The following is a 14,585-nucleotide window of genomic DNA, read 5'->3' as shown; positions in this document are numbered from 1 at the left end:
ATTTAATTACCAATAATAATTCCCACAGCACAGTAAAATAAAAATTTTGTGAAGGCATTCAATCTCATCTCAAACAAATCTCATCCATCATTGTCGTCTTCAACCAATCTACAAAATCAAACCCGCTGAATCAAACATAGAAAAGGAACTAAGGGATGTAGCGGCGGCGGCTATTAGTGGTTATATGAAGATGATGAAGAAATGGCGGAGAAGATGACAAACAAGAACCTGAGAAGAAGAAGAAACAGAGAAGACGAAAAAGAAGAGGGGAAAAGGAAAAAATAAAAATAAAAGAAAAATGAGAGATAGAAACAGATATGACGAAGAAGAAGAGGGGAAAAGGAAAAAAATCAAAAAAAAAAGAGAGAAAAACAGAGAAGATGAAGAAGAAGAAGAGGGGAAAAGGAAAAAAAGGAAAAGGAAAGAGAGAGAAATAGAGAAGACGAAGAAGAAGAAGAAGCTAATACGATACAAACCCGAGTCTCACTTTTCCGTTATGCGGCGTTTCCGGCATTAATTTTTTTCTTAATGCAATACCAGAGAAGTGCCAAACATCGTACTGTCATACTTTAATACAATGCAAAGTGTTAATATAGTATAATGCGTCATGCCAAACATGGCCTAAATGCAAAAAGTCTGAGCATTTTCGACATACATATAATCGAGAAACAGTGATTAATTTCCTAATACAGTATTAAGATATAAATTAATACTGTAATAAATCAATTAAAGGGTAAAAATGACACCTTATTTCATTTCGCATGAAGATTTCTCAATTCCTCGACAAGCCTATCCAAATCCCTTGCGGAGCTTCCATCACTCTTCACAGCTGCCAAAGCATCATCTCTCAACTCCTTGGCTCTAACCTTCACTTCGTCTCGTTGACTTAGTGACTCGGCAATGACCTTCCCCAACTCATCCGAGTCAGGCACTGAGTCAGCACCCTCACAAACCTGAACAGCCACACCCAAATCCTCCACTAACAGCTTAGCATTCACAAATTGATCAGCCTCCATTGGCCAAGCCAATATCATGACCCCACCCACTATCCCTTCCAGCAGCGAGTTCCACCCACAATGACTCAGGAACCCACCCACTGCCTTGTGACTCAGTATCGACACCTGCGGTGCCCACCCCTTCAAAACGAGGCCCCTACCCGCAACCCGCTCCTCAAACCCGTCCGGCATTGACCCGTACCCGTCATCTCCTTTTCCGATCATCCCCGTTTTAACAACCCACAAAAATCGGATCCCACTTTTCTCAAGCCCTGAGGCCAAGGCCTCCATTTGATCTCTTTTCAGAGCCTTTTGGCTCCCAAAGCAGACATAGACCACAGACCCGTGGGGGCACCCGTCCAGCCACTTCGTCACGTGGTCATTCGGACCCAACCCCGGGTCACCTCCACAGCTTGACTCCAAACCCACTAAACTAAGCGGGCCAACACCAAAGACGCGATCATGACCCATTTTTCTCTTCAGGTAGTCAGAATACTCGCCTTCCAGAGCATCAAAACTATTGGAAACGCACCCCCAACTGGAAGTATTTGCAAGGTTGCCATCTTTGACAAACTCGGACTCAGGATCCGATTCCTTATAAGACCTAACCATTGAAGGCAAATGGCGTCTCTTGAAAACAGGATATCTTGGCAAATCAGGAAACTCAACAACATCTAATGACTTGACATCACCAATATGATGCCAGCAGTAATCAGCAACCGAGGCCAAAAGCCACGCGGATGAGAAAAAGGCAATTCTGACAATGTTAAGCTGGTGGGCAAGCTTCAAAGTCCAGCCGAGGAAGAAATCAGAGAGGATAGCAACAGGAGGGTTATCGTGGGAACGAAACCAGTCGATTATTGGGTCATAGAGCTTCCCCAGAGCTGTCATGATGGGATAGTTTCCTCTGTTGCCCAGTTCTCTCACATTTTCAATGCCTGGAGGGATTGAGGGGTGTGATGGGAAAGGTAGGACTAGGGTTTTGATCGCTGGGTGGGCGTCGAGAAGTGGAGACAGAATCGGGAGGTTTTTGGGGGTGACTAAGATGGTGATATCGAGATCTTTTAGAGATAATTGGTGGGTTAAGTCGAGAAGAGGAAGCATGTGGCCTTGTGCCGGGTATGGGAAGATCAGAATATGAGTGGTTCTGGTGTTAGAGCTCGACATAGCTTTACTGGTCTCTGTGAGTTGTGTGTGACTGAGCAAGAGACGTATGCTTCTGAGTTCTGAGAATGTCGTCCACTTTTTTCTAGTTTTAAAAGACAATTGCAAGAGCCAAGAAGAATCACACTATTGTTTGAGGGGGTTATTTTTTATTCCCTCCCCTCAACTACACATATTTTTAGTGTGATAGAATGTATGACTGTAATTTCACTTTCACCCCTCGCCTAGTTGACTAATGGAAAGACCAAAATACCCTTCCTTGACCGAAAACAAAGCAAACATCCAAATTTTCAAAAAAAATAATGTGTAGTGCCTATATTTCTGTTTGCTTGCGGAATTGTACGAAGAGAATGAAATGTTATAAGAGAACATATTGACTTTGATGAATCAGCAATCAAACATTAAAAAAAAAAAACTTGCAAAAATTAAAGTAATGTAAAATTATGTGATTTTATCTTAAAAAATCTACAGGTTTGTTCGTCCGAATGCACCTCTTAACAATCTTATAATATAATGTGTAAAAAAGATTCATTTATAATGTTGTGAACAATAGATCTAGATTTTATAAATTTTGGACACTCATACTATCGAAAACCTCACTTTATGTTGAAACTCGGGCCACGTGTTGATTAATTATTAAATCTTATTACTTCGGATTCACACCTTTGATTAGATCATAAAATAGAATTTGATTGTTTGTTAAGGCTCTATGGTAGAAGCGAAAGGTGAAATGACCAATTCCTCTTCACACTAACCATGGAGAGAGGAAGTTCTTCCACTTTTGTTTGTGTGTGAATTGCAAACAAATTTCCAATACTAAGGAGGATAACAATGGGGACTTTTGAACTCGAACTCCAACAACTTCTTTATGAAGTGTATACTTACAAGCATTGCATTCTCCCAATGTTTCAAGATATGTAATAAAAAGGACTATGATTATCACAATTTACATCTCAACAACTACCTTTTTCACTTTGACTTCCAAGATGAGAGGAGTAGTTTTTATTTTTTTGGATACACTGCATATGTATATATTAAAATAAGAAATCTATTCAGTTTAGCTATGGGATAATGGGATTCATGCTTTGATGAACACCACTTTTATTGGCTACTTTGAAACCTCTCTACTTGGCACCTCTTATTCCATCAGTAAACTCCCAATCACAAGGGGAAATTTGGGAGAATGTAATTGATTGATTACGCAAATTATTAATCTATTAAAAAAAATAATAAAAAAAAGAGACATTGTAACCATGAATCTGGAAATTTGTCTGTAAGAGTATATTTTCAGTCCCTCAATCCTGGTGAAACTTCGTAATAAACCACAAGAAATCTAAATTTTTGCTGATTCAATTGGTCTGGTTCCTTTTTCAAAGTAGCTATAAAAGATGCTAGTATAATCTTTCACCGTCTTGTACAATCTCGGCCTGGCCTCATTCACCACTCCGTTCACCGGTCCAACCTCTTGATTCGGATTCGGTAAACAAAATACGGCCAGAGACATTCTTCCCCTTTCCGAATCGGTAACCACCCTATGTATTGGACTTTTAAATATTCCATTGCTCATTATCTGCAACATAATCTCAAGTCATGCTTTCATAAAAAGTAATTAAAGAAAGAGTATTAGAGAATTAACTATTATTAGCAGTTACCTCTATCTGATCTCCAACATTGATAACAAAAGCTTCCGGAATGACTGGAACTCTGTACCATTGATTGTCTTTCAGGACTTGGAGGCCTTCCACTTCTTTATCTTGCAAGAGATAAGTAAACGCTGTTCCATCTGCATGCGGCTTGAGACCTATGGCTAGATCGGGCCTCGGACATGGAGGGTACAAGTTGTACACCGCAATCATTGTTGCTTCTTCTCCATACATGTCCAGAAAACAGTTCTCTTCCAAATTTAATGCCAGCGCTATGGCCTTGAGCAGGAATTCGTTTAATTTTACCATCTTGGCGTTATATTCCTCTAAAATTTTCCTGAATCATTAACACCAAACAAGCTTAGCACTCTGTTCGGTATTGTGGTGCTATGAAAATTGAAATTCTAGTTGTTAAGAGAAAGTTGATGATGGGCGTTAAACACATAACAATTGTACAAAACAATAGTCCACTGTGCTCCCGATGCAAGCTACTACCTAGGGGAAACAAACGTAACCTGAAACTTGATCTTTTGTCATTGTTATTAATTTTGTGCATATAAATTATAAGGCTTCAGGGAAAAAAATATATAATTAATCACCTAAAAGATTCAGGGTTTTCAGGCCAGAATTTGAGTTGTTTTCGATCTTCTGGTCCAGTTATGAGATACAACCGATCAATCCAATCGAATGCTTGCTCCTCCCCATTGATAATGTGATTCGCATACCCTTCAAAGCCAATAGCAATGTCTCTGGCGTATTTATTCTTCTCTTCCGCAGGAAGAGCAAAGAACTGCCTGCCAACTGCCTTCACTTTGTCCAGAAATGCAGGCTCTATTCCATGATTGATCGCCTGAAACTCAAAAATTTAAGTAGTGAGTATAACTAGTTCTTATTAGAATTTTGTCAAAAAAATTAAGAGGCAAAGAGCTGACCTGGAAACAGCCCCAGGAGCTGAGAACAGAGCGAAGCTTCTCAAGTTCTTGTGCGCTGGATTCTGGCGATGTCAGGAGACCAAAATCAATTGTTGGAATGTCAATCAATGGCAGACAAGTATCAAGACTGCCAGCATCACTGCCTTTATAGATCATCTTTTGTGGTATTTCTTTTTCTTGGACTTTCTTTGGTGGTAATGTTTCCACTTCTTGAGCAGGAGATGTACTGGACTTAGCCATGTTGCACGTATTGGAGTTCAGGTGGTGGTGGTGTGTGCGGGTCTGGATGGTGTGTACGGACTTATTTATAGCAAGCTTTAGAAATAGTAACGGTATTTCCAGCGAAGTCCGATTGCAATAAAATATGATAAATGGAGCGAATGAAAAGCATGAGGTCAATAATCCTGTGTCGTTCAATTCAGGCAGCCTGCCTCAATAAAATATTACATTCCGGCTACGCAAGACAAAAACCCAGCCTTTTACTGGAAACTTCCTTGATTTCTTAATGCGAGGCCTTGGATTCATCATTCATGCAACGGCCAATAATCTGTATTCATCTGCTAAACTTATTGTTGTTTTATTCACCAAATTGCTAAGCCCGTCCAAATTCTCCCAGCCGCCCAGAAATTTCATTCAACTTTGGTTAACACTTAACCAGGCACCAATCCACCAACTCGCTTTCCTCCTATTCTTCTTCTTCTCCCCTTATATCCATCTCATTATATTGTTTTCTTTGAGCTTTTTTCTTTTCTTTTTTTCCTTTTTTGGGTAACTTTGAGCTTTAGTTAACCAATTGAGAAGTCAAGACAATTATTGGAGTCTTTTATTAATTCTCTATGGCATCACCTTCACACGTGAAGCAACTTTTCCAATCCACATCTTCTAGCAAATTCTTTATTAGTCTTAAAAGAAAGAATAATAATAATAATAAACTACTCCCATCATTTTCCAACGATTCTTGGACTCATTTTCTCTCTTAATTTAATTGGATAGAGATAGATTTCTCTTTGATTAATGTGAGTGGAACAAATATAATTTTAGTATTAAATAAAAATAAAAATTAAGACTATTTCATAATAAACTTATCAAAAATAATTTTGATAAATTTTTTTATTGTAATTAAATATTGGGTTACATAAATTAAAGGGTTAAAAATTTTTGAATGGCCTCATTTCTAGCAGGAAAAGTCTTGGCTTATTTCTTCAAGCATTGACATCAGCAATGGCTGGCATTTTCCTTTATTTTGAAGACGAGAGAGAAAGAGAGTGGAGAAGCTTCTTGCGCACTTGTTATTAATTTTCTTTTATCAAAGAAAATTTTGGGAGAAGGTTTCGATTAAAACAGAAATACACTATAAATTATTTCAACAGATGATGTCAAGAGGAGTAGTTGGAGTACTGATAAAAATATAAAAGATACTAATATCTTACGTAATCAACGTGTTATGCATGCTCTAATTAAAAATTATTGTTGAAATTTCGTGTCTTTGAAAAAGGTTTTCAAGCTAATGGGCCATCCTTCCCTAAAAAATTTATTTTTTAAGGGCACGTGTTTGAACCAGTGTATATGTTAAGGGTAGGAGTGGAGAAAAAGTCCGGCCCGCCCAAGCCCAGGCACGCGGGCCTCAAGGGGTGGGTCTGGATATGGTCTCAAAAAATACAAAGCCCGCATGTGTTGGCCTTGATAAGGGTTTAGCAAAAAAATCCGGACTTGACCCGAGCTTTTTAATTTTATGAATAAAAAATAAATTTAATTTAAATAAAAAAGAAAAAATTTAAAATATTAAATTAATTTAATTTTTATATATTAGTATTTGTTATATGATTAGGTTGTATTATTAATATTTTATGTATTAGACTATTATTCTTATTATATATTAGATGATTATCTTTAATTTAAATATTTTTTCTTAATTAAAAAAATTTATAATTAATTTAAAAAGTCCATGTCGGGCCCGAGTCCGGCCCAGCCCAAGTCCGGCCTTCCCAAATTTGGACGAGTTTTTTGAAGGCATGTACTTTGTTTGAATGATATTGGCCTGAGCTTCGAAAAGCCCGGCCCAAGCCCACAAATTGCAATCTACTTCCTCAGTCATATAATTGAGTAGGAGTAGCTATTTTTCTCATTGGATGGCATAAATTTCTTTGTAATATTAATGAGGATGTAAATTCGAATAAATTCTAAAATAATATATGCCAACAATTTTTTTTATACTGTAATATGCATATCATTGACCAAAAAAAAAAAAAACTAGGCTTGTTTGGTACTATTGTGGAGCAGCCGTACAAAAGGGAATACTTGCAGCATTGGCTCTTAAGCTAATTTAAATTTATCCAATAATTGTTTGATAAAAAAGTTATAATAACACTTTTACTAGTTTTATAAAAAAAATATATCAATTATAAATCATATTTACTAAATACAATATATTTTTATATTGCAATTAAAGATTTTTTTTTCATAGCACTTATGGCTTGAAATTTATAATATCTCAATACCAAACAAATTCTTAATTGGGAGAAAATTAATTATTTGTATTCAATTTAGGTTTCCCTCAAGTTCATCTATTCATTAGCTTCTTTATGTACTTAAACAATGATGTCTTAATTAATTTGTCAAGATCCAACGTTTTAGTCCAATTAATAAATTTCACAACATTTCATATTCAAATATTAAAATTTCTATAATTAATGGCACTTAAATTGCAAGAAACATAAAGGGATCTTGTTCATTTCATGTCTCATACATTTAGGGATGTAAAAAATACCCACTACGCACGGATCCGGGTGATATAGATTGGCTTATCTCAGTCATTACTTGATAAGTCCGGAGTCCGGCTCGAAACCCAAATTGTATTAAAAAAATATAAAATATATATTATTTTAAATAATTATATTTATTTGACCCATCTATTACATATATTTAAAATTTTAAACATTTGAAGTTCATATTCATGTATAATTTCATTAAAAATAAATTTAAAAATTATAAAATTATGAAATAAATTAAAAAATATAAATATATAATATTATAAAATATAAAATTGAAGCTTCAAAAACCCGAATTAAAAAGCCTAACTTAGATGTCCAAAAACCATATTTGAGACAGGGTCCGAACATTACCATATCCAAACCTGGACCCAAATTTTGTCATCCCTACCTACACACTTTTTAGCCAATACTTCTGTCCTCTTTACCGTCGTGGCGTATTCATCACAGTTGCTGACAGTCCCTGGCCACCCACAGGGGCTTTCCCTAGCCCAAAATCCACTACATAAAATGGAGGCCCACACCGTGGACTCAAAATGAGCATCAAATCAAATTGATAAATTTTGTCACTATTCTAATATTATTAATTAATGGAAGCTTTATTTTAACCATAAATCGGTCCTAGAAATGTTTGTATGTTCATTGCAAAAATTATACGTGCTTGTAATTTTTCTTCCCACTTTTCCCACTTCCGTGCGTTATCAATTCCCTCATGATTTATTAATCCAGTCTTCTTCCCCCTTTCTTTTATCATAACGGCCTTCTTCCTGCAAGTATCGACTGATAAGCAGACTGTTAACAGTAGTATGAACCAATACTATAGTCTTTAAAGCACTTTATCAAGTGGCAAAGGGTTAATTTTGTCCTGCCCCCAAATATTTCAACATTTTTCACCGCGTCTCCAAATGTTTCAACAATACTCACTTCACACCTAAATTCGTTATTTTGACCGTTTATTCTAACGATCAAATGGCAAATTTGGAAATTCATATCCTAAATATTATTTGATGATGATAAATTAAATTTATTTGATAATTTAATTGATGGAATTATTATTAATTACCTTTAAATAAAATTTTTTAATGTAAACATTAATTATTAAATTAATATTTTATCTCATTTTATTTTTTACTAATTCAAGATAAGGGGTATTTCGGATATTTACTTAAATTTTAAATAACTCCGTTAAACATAACGGTCAAATTAACGAAATTGGGTGTGGAGTGAGTATTGTCGAAATATATAGGTGTGTGGTAAAAAATATTAAAACATTTGGGTGCAGGATAAAATTAACCCAGTGGCAAAATACTTAAATATGGTGAGAATTACGAGTAGTACACTCGTGCTAGTACTTAATTTCCGAGAATCGATCGATCGATCACACGTCATTTTGGGGGGTTTCAAGCGAATACCGCCAAAAAGTCTTTAGCTCAAATGCCAAGGACTTGAGATGATACAAGACCTATCACCGACTGCATCCCAACAACAGTAGCCGACGATGGACACAGTTTGTTCAAATTCAGCTTTAACTCCTGTGTGCTATTATTAATTTATTACTTAACATATGAAGAGGAAAAAGAAAAAAACTCTGTAGCCGTATCATAATTCTCCTTTCTCCCTCCATCTTTCTCTCTAGTTGAAACGACAACTCGAAGGCCAAAGCCTCACATCCGCAAATTTAACCCGAGTAAAATTGCAAGAAAAATGAAAAAGGCCTCAGTCACTCGATTTATTAGTCTTTTCCTTTCTTAGCTCTTCGTACAAAAAGAAGAGAGATCGATTCAACCCTTTCTGTCAGGCTCTTTGGGTTTGATAGGTAACTTCATTTCACTTCGGGCATTTCAACTACGCCTAACTTGCCATTGGGTCATGGAGGCTTGAATACTGACGGTTGATTTGACAAAACTGAGCCCCGTATTTTCTAAAATCTTTTTAGGATTTTCGTTATTATAGATTTTTCCAGGGTATAAGATTTTCTTTTTTCTTTTTAATTTAAAAAAATTTATAAGAATCCACAGAAATTAATTAATTTTTTTTAATTTAAAGCTTTTTTGACTATCCCCTTATTGGGAAATCAACAATTAGAAAATCAAACAATTATAAAGATTAAAACACAGCCAAGGCATATGAAAATGAAATTAAAGGTTCACATAACGACACTCTTTTCATCTCTAATGAATGGTCTAATTAGTTTAGTCTTTAACGGTGATTGTAAAAAATGAGAGTGCTCCGTCGTTTACTAAAGATAAAACCATGCATGTGAAAATTTTGAGTTCAACTTCTCATGAATGGATAAAAATCTTCTTCTGTTATGAATTCTCACGAGTTTTTTTTTTTGTCTGAATTATGAGGTGGTCTTGAGTGGACTCCAACTGTGGGAGACACTTTTAAACTCATACCACAATCCAGACTAATCCCTGCTAGTACCGAGTCGGCCTGTAAGGGGTAACGTATTGGCCAAAGTGGTGACTCCATACGAGAGCGGGACTTAAATTTCTAACCTCTCTTAAGGAGTGAGAGTGTCCAACCACTCACACTAACCAACTTTAGTTACTCTCATGAGCTTTTAATAATCTTGTACTATATGTATTTAAATGATAGTGTATGAGTATGATTTAACTTCTTTATTTTCTTTATTTATTAACTACCAATCACCCATGTTTATTTTTACTCAAGAAGAGATCAGATCGTGAAAGAATCCTAATCCTGAATGAATACAAGTATAATTAAATGCATTTTTTTTTGTTGATTACTCCACACGCTAAGCCTAATTACAGAAGACAAATAGGAAGAAATAGTAAAATGGAAATAGGCAATTATCAAAACCACTAGAACCTCAACATACACAACATTGCATTGTAGGGCTCTGTGAAGATACAGGTTTACGTTTCGAACCCTAAGCATGCATCTTCTTTATATTTAAAGTGTCTATATATTAAGAAAACAAAACAATTAGGTGTGCCGAGAGAGAGATAAAAAAAAAAAAAAAAAGAGTAAAGGAAACTGGCCGGTTAACTTAACTAATAATGGAAACTGTGGATTTACACTAATTAGTTGTTCTTTGGTGGGTGATGCCTAGGCGCACGATAATCAGCACTGAAAGCTACAAATTCTTTATCATCCCCATCTTCAGAAACCTTACGAGAAGCAGCAGCATTATTTTTCTTGCATAATTTTGCATGAGCCACCACCTTCTTCCCTTTCTCATAACATCTTTGCTTCACAACTGCCATCTTCCTTCCTGCCAGTATTGTTTGGTCTATTGCAACAACTACAACACTCTCACCATTAAACACCCCCTGAAAAATTAAAATCAAAAGTTTTACACTTTACACACATTCGTACGTGCCAAGAGCGACGCTACTTCAGAAATCAATCATTTGTATGTATTTATATAGTGGTTAATTACCTTTCTTCTCGAAACACCAGCAACTTCAGCAGCTGCATCCGAATCCAATGAAATTTTCTTTATTAATAACCAAGAACTAATTAAAAAGATAGACGAAATAATAACTTGCTTTAGTAAAGTGTGAAACTCTGTTACCTTGGTAGAAATGGGCGTTGGAAAGCAATGCCATCAGCAGAAATAGAACAATTAGGCGGCTCTTGAGCCTCATTGGAGCCATGATCTAGGATATGTTTGTTGCTAGAATAAGGCAGCAGAGAAGAGAGAAATAAATGAAAGAACACAAAGCAGCTTTTTGGACTAGCTATATAGAGATCAAACACAAGCACAAGACAAAATGCGGATTTTAGGACCCTTATACATTTGCCTCCAAGTCAAATATATTAATTGGTTACAAAAACATCCTCCCTATTGGTAGCTAATATTATAAGCATAACTATGCGATCAACAGCTAATTAATCTTGTAGTAGTACCAAAAAACTGCATCAACTCTCGAGTCAGACCATGTGTTGATTGATTGTATCGATATTTGAAACGAAAATCTCGAAGATTCAAAGCTTTTATACATGTATATGGTCCCATTAGGCATAGGAAACGGAAACAAGTTAGACTACAAGGTAGCAAAGAGGCATGCAAGTGCACAAAATAAACAAACGCAACGGTGGTACATAGTGGATACGTTAACGTGAAATGGAAGAAACGTGTGTTTAGCGCCTGTCTGCCGCCATGCAATCAACGAGAAGAGCCTTTTGCTTCGCTTATGCCGAGGTCGGATTCTGGTTTTAATATATACCCGTACACAGAGTCACACACATAATTTTGAAAGTGTAAAAAGCTGTGAGGGAATTAGAAGATCGACGGAATTGTTCCGGAATTGATTTTAATCTTATGGATCAGTGGGTGGTGGTTCCTAGAGGACTGTGCTTAAGCGAAAATCACTAGGTCTAAAACTTCCAGCTGCTGCTAAAATCTGATGTGATCGGAAATTGTGCAGTGTTACCACTAATGTCAATTTTGCCACATGACAACCACCACCATCACCGTCAGATAGGGATGTACAAATTTTTAGTTTAAAATTAAAGCAGAATTAAAATAACTGATTTGACTGTTAATACTAATAGGGAGAAAGGAAAGGCAAAGAAAGCAAAGCACGTACGTACCTACTACCTTGATCTTGTTGCTAATGCGTGAGAATGCTTTTGTAGTTCTGTTTGTTTTTTGTCTTCCTTTTTGTTCTCAAGCTGTGCCTCGAACTATGACTATGTATTGGGATGATATTAAAAGCGCGATAAAGAAATTCTTTGAATCTTCTCTTCGCTCGACTACCAATAACCTTGATTTTTACCAAAAAGTAATTGGGTTCACATTTACCACTTTGTTCATTGCTTCTTGACATGCGTCTTCAGTAAATTTTCTTCTTCTGCTCACGAAACAAAGAGTTTTTCGTAGACCATTAGCTTGATCTTTATTTGTACATCGAGATGAGAGAAGAACGACATGGCTACCTTCACCCCATTTCAGTCCTAAAAAACCCTGGGTGTAGTCAGAAAATTGATCGGGTGCTTCTAGTAACTCGAACGGTCCACTGAGAGAGTCCATGGGTTTTTTAAATCGGAATTGGCTGTTCCAACGCTCTGTTATTCTTGAGGGATCATGGATTCATTTCAGATAATTGTACATTTTCTGGCTCTAGCTAGCTAACCTCTCGTTTACCGTTAACCTACTTTTAATGTGAATGAGAGAGGATTCATCATCTTTGTTCACTTAATAAATTAAACTTTTTTTTCCCTTCTCTAAATATTTATCATATACACTTTTACTACAATAGAAATAATATTTAACCATTATAAATAATAAATTAAATAACCCCACCCATAAATCAAAAAATTAGGAAAAAAGTGCAATGATAATTGACACCCTCATTTTATCTTTCGTATCCATCACTTTTCAATTAACCTCATTTATTTTTAAAATTATCCTTAAATAAATAACTATTGTTTTTAAATTTATTTTTCTGTCTCATACTCTATCTCTTAATGAAAATTCACTAAAAGCACGGTTATTTAATAAAAAAATATTTACAAATTACTTTAAGCACTCAATTTCTATATGCACTCATCTATTAATTTTAAAAAATTAGATTATATTTTGTACACTCTTTAAAATACCAAAGGTACCCTCATTTAATCCTTTTTAAATTAATTATCTTTAGTTACTCTACACATTCATGAAAATGCTACATACACTCAAACAAATAATTCAATTAATCAATATATCCTTAGCCAAATCAAAGATGCGGCTTGCTTTGCTTTGCAAGTTTTGAAGATGAAATTTTCAATCGTAGCCATCGATTAACTACACTCAGCAATTATGGAAAGACATGTGGTATAGGAGACACATGCTAGCCATAACATTGTACTTCAAAACTGAGTTTCAATACTGAATCATGACCTTACAAATGAGACACATTCTAGCCATAACTTTATACTTCAAACTGAATTTCAATACTTGAACATCCCGTTATATTCAACTCCACAAAATTTAGAAGGTAACCATTGGGAAGGGGAAGAATAAGGAAGATTATTTGTATTGTAAACTAGAAAATTAAAAGCGTTAAAGTTAAAATCTTCACATATTTAGTTTCTTTTGTAAATATTTATTTACAATATTTAGAAGAAAAAATTTAAGATTTAAAATGGTAAAAAAATTAAACATTAATTGCAGTGCCCTAAATGAGTGTTCAAAGTAATAATACTATACATGCTCATAATAAAGTGTCCTTAATAGTAATTTATATCATGTATATTTTTGTAATCAAAATATTTATAAAAATATGAGTGTTTTAGAATAATTTTTAAAGTACATATAGCCCCACTCTTATAAAAATTATTCATAATTATTTACAACAATAACAGTAGCGGCAACAATACAAATCAAACAAAGCGTTTTGAGGGAGAGCCCAAATGCCTTCTCAAATCTTTGACAACTGGCCATGTTAATAAATGTTCAAGTTCAGATTCCGAAGCTAAACAAATTTAGGATGATCTTCAAAGCTCGAGTGTAATTTGAGTGCATGGGTATGAGCCACAACAATGGCCGAGACTCAATTTCTTTCTCAATAAAATTGACTAGAGATAGAATTGTCTTCCCGCAATTTGATGTAGAATAGATATTTCTCTGATATTATGTGAGGGTAGAAATTCAAGCTCTGCTATAGTAGAATTATTCAAGATAATCTTAATAGATTTATGTTTATAAATATTCGTAATATTAGTAAGATTTTTATTGTAATATACCTATTTATAAAAAAAAAACAATTATAGGATCGTTGGTGATCGGTATTGTTGTAGGCAAGGGAGAAAAATGATAGACAATGTGCTAATTCTTCAATGTTTAATCTAAAATATCTATAGAATTTAAAATTTTAAGTTATTTCTATGTAATTTTTTTCATTTGAAGTTAAAATAAAAAATAATTGAGAATTGATAAGTGAAATTGAGGGAGTAAAATATTAGTACTTAAAAAATAATTTCACAATATACGAAGAGGTGTCCACCATTCAACCATAGAGTTGGAGTGGTTTGTTATAGATTAGAAAATCAAAAGAGAATTATTAATTTTCATTTCTTAACTTCCTCTTTATTGAAATTAAAAAAAAAAAGTTAGAAAAAATGTTT

The 14,585-nt window shown here is 34.8% G+C and overlaps 3 protein-coding genes across 6 annotated transcripts; all 3 read right to left on the bottom strand.

Annotated features, from left to right (window-relative positions):
- Positions 1-38: 38 nt before the first annotated feature.
- LOC102628649 (UDP-glycosyltransferase 89A2-like) lies at positions 39-2,291 on the bottom strand. The gene is made up of 2 exons (XM_006484206.4): positions 747-2,291; positions 39-567 (listed from the first exon to the last, which is right to left on the bottom strand). Exon 1 carries the CDS (start codon positions 2,160-2,162, stop codon positions 753-755), a length of 1,410 nt encoding a protein of 469 aa, XP_006484269.1. The 5' UTR covers positions 2,163-2,291; the 3' UTR covers positions 39-567; positions 747-752.
- A 952-nt stretch (positions 2,292-3,243) lies between these two features.
- LOC102628927 (flavonol synthase 1-like) lies at positions 3,244-5,508 on the bottom strand. Its single transcript, XM_006484207.4, has 4 exons — positions 4,735-5,508; positions 4,402-4,652; positions 3,812-4,139; positions 3,244-3,729 (listed from the first exon to the last, which is right to left on the bottom strand). Exons 1-4 carry the CDS (start codon positions 4,972-4,974, stop codon positions 3,493-3,495), a joined length of 1,056 nt encoding a protein of 351 aa, XP_006484270.1. The 5' UTR covers positions 4,975-5,508; the 3' UTR covers positions 3,244-3,492.
- Positions 5,509-10,475: 4,967 nt separating this feature from the next.
- LOC102629196 (protein GOLVEN 7) lies at positions 10,476-12,248 on the bottom strand. 4 transcript variants are annotated; one of them, XM_052440036.1, is made up of 5 exons: positions 12,069-12,243; positions 11,588-11,684; positions 11,047-11,148; positions 10,912-10,943; positions 10,476-10,801 (listed from the first exon to the last, which is right to left on the bottom strand). In XM_052440036.1, exons 3-5 carry the CDS (start codon positions 11,126-11,128, stop codon positions 10,553-10,555), a joined length of 363 nt encoding a protein of 120 aa, XP_052295996.1. In that variant the 5' UTR covers positions 11,129-11,148; positions 11,588-11,684; positions 12,069-12,243; the 3' UTR covers positions 10,476-10,552. The 4 variants fall into 4 exon arrangements, with proteins under 4 accessions (XP_052295996.1, XP_052295997.1, XP_024956156.1 ...); XM_052440037.1 differs by lacking the exon at positions 11,588-11,684 and having other exon boundaries at positions 12,076-12,248; XM_025100388.2 differs by lacking the exon at positions 11,588-11,684 and having other exon boundaries at positions 12,069-12,235.
- Positions 12,249-14,585: the final 2,337 nt, after the last annotated feature.

The sequence above is a fragment of the Citrus sinensis genome, chromosome 4, assembly GCF_022201045.2.
Source record: "Citrus sinensis cultivar Valencia sweet orange chromosome 4, DVS_A1.0, whole genome shotgun sequence".
Lineage (NCBI taxonomy): Eukaryota > Viridiplantae > Streptophyta > Magnoliopsida > Sapindales > Rutaceae > Citrus > Citrus sinensis.
This window is presented reverse-complemented; position numbering and strand designations above follow the sequence as displayed.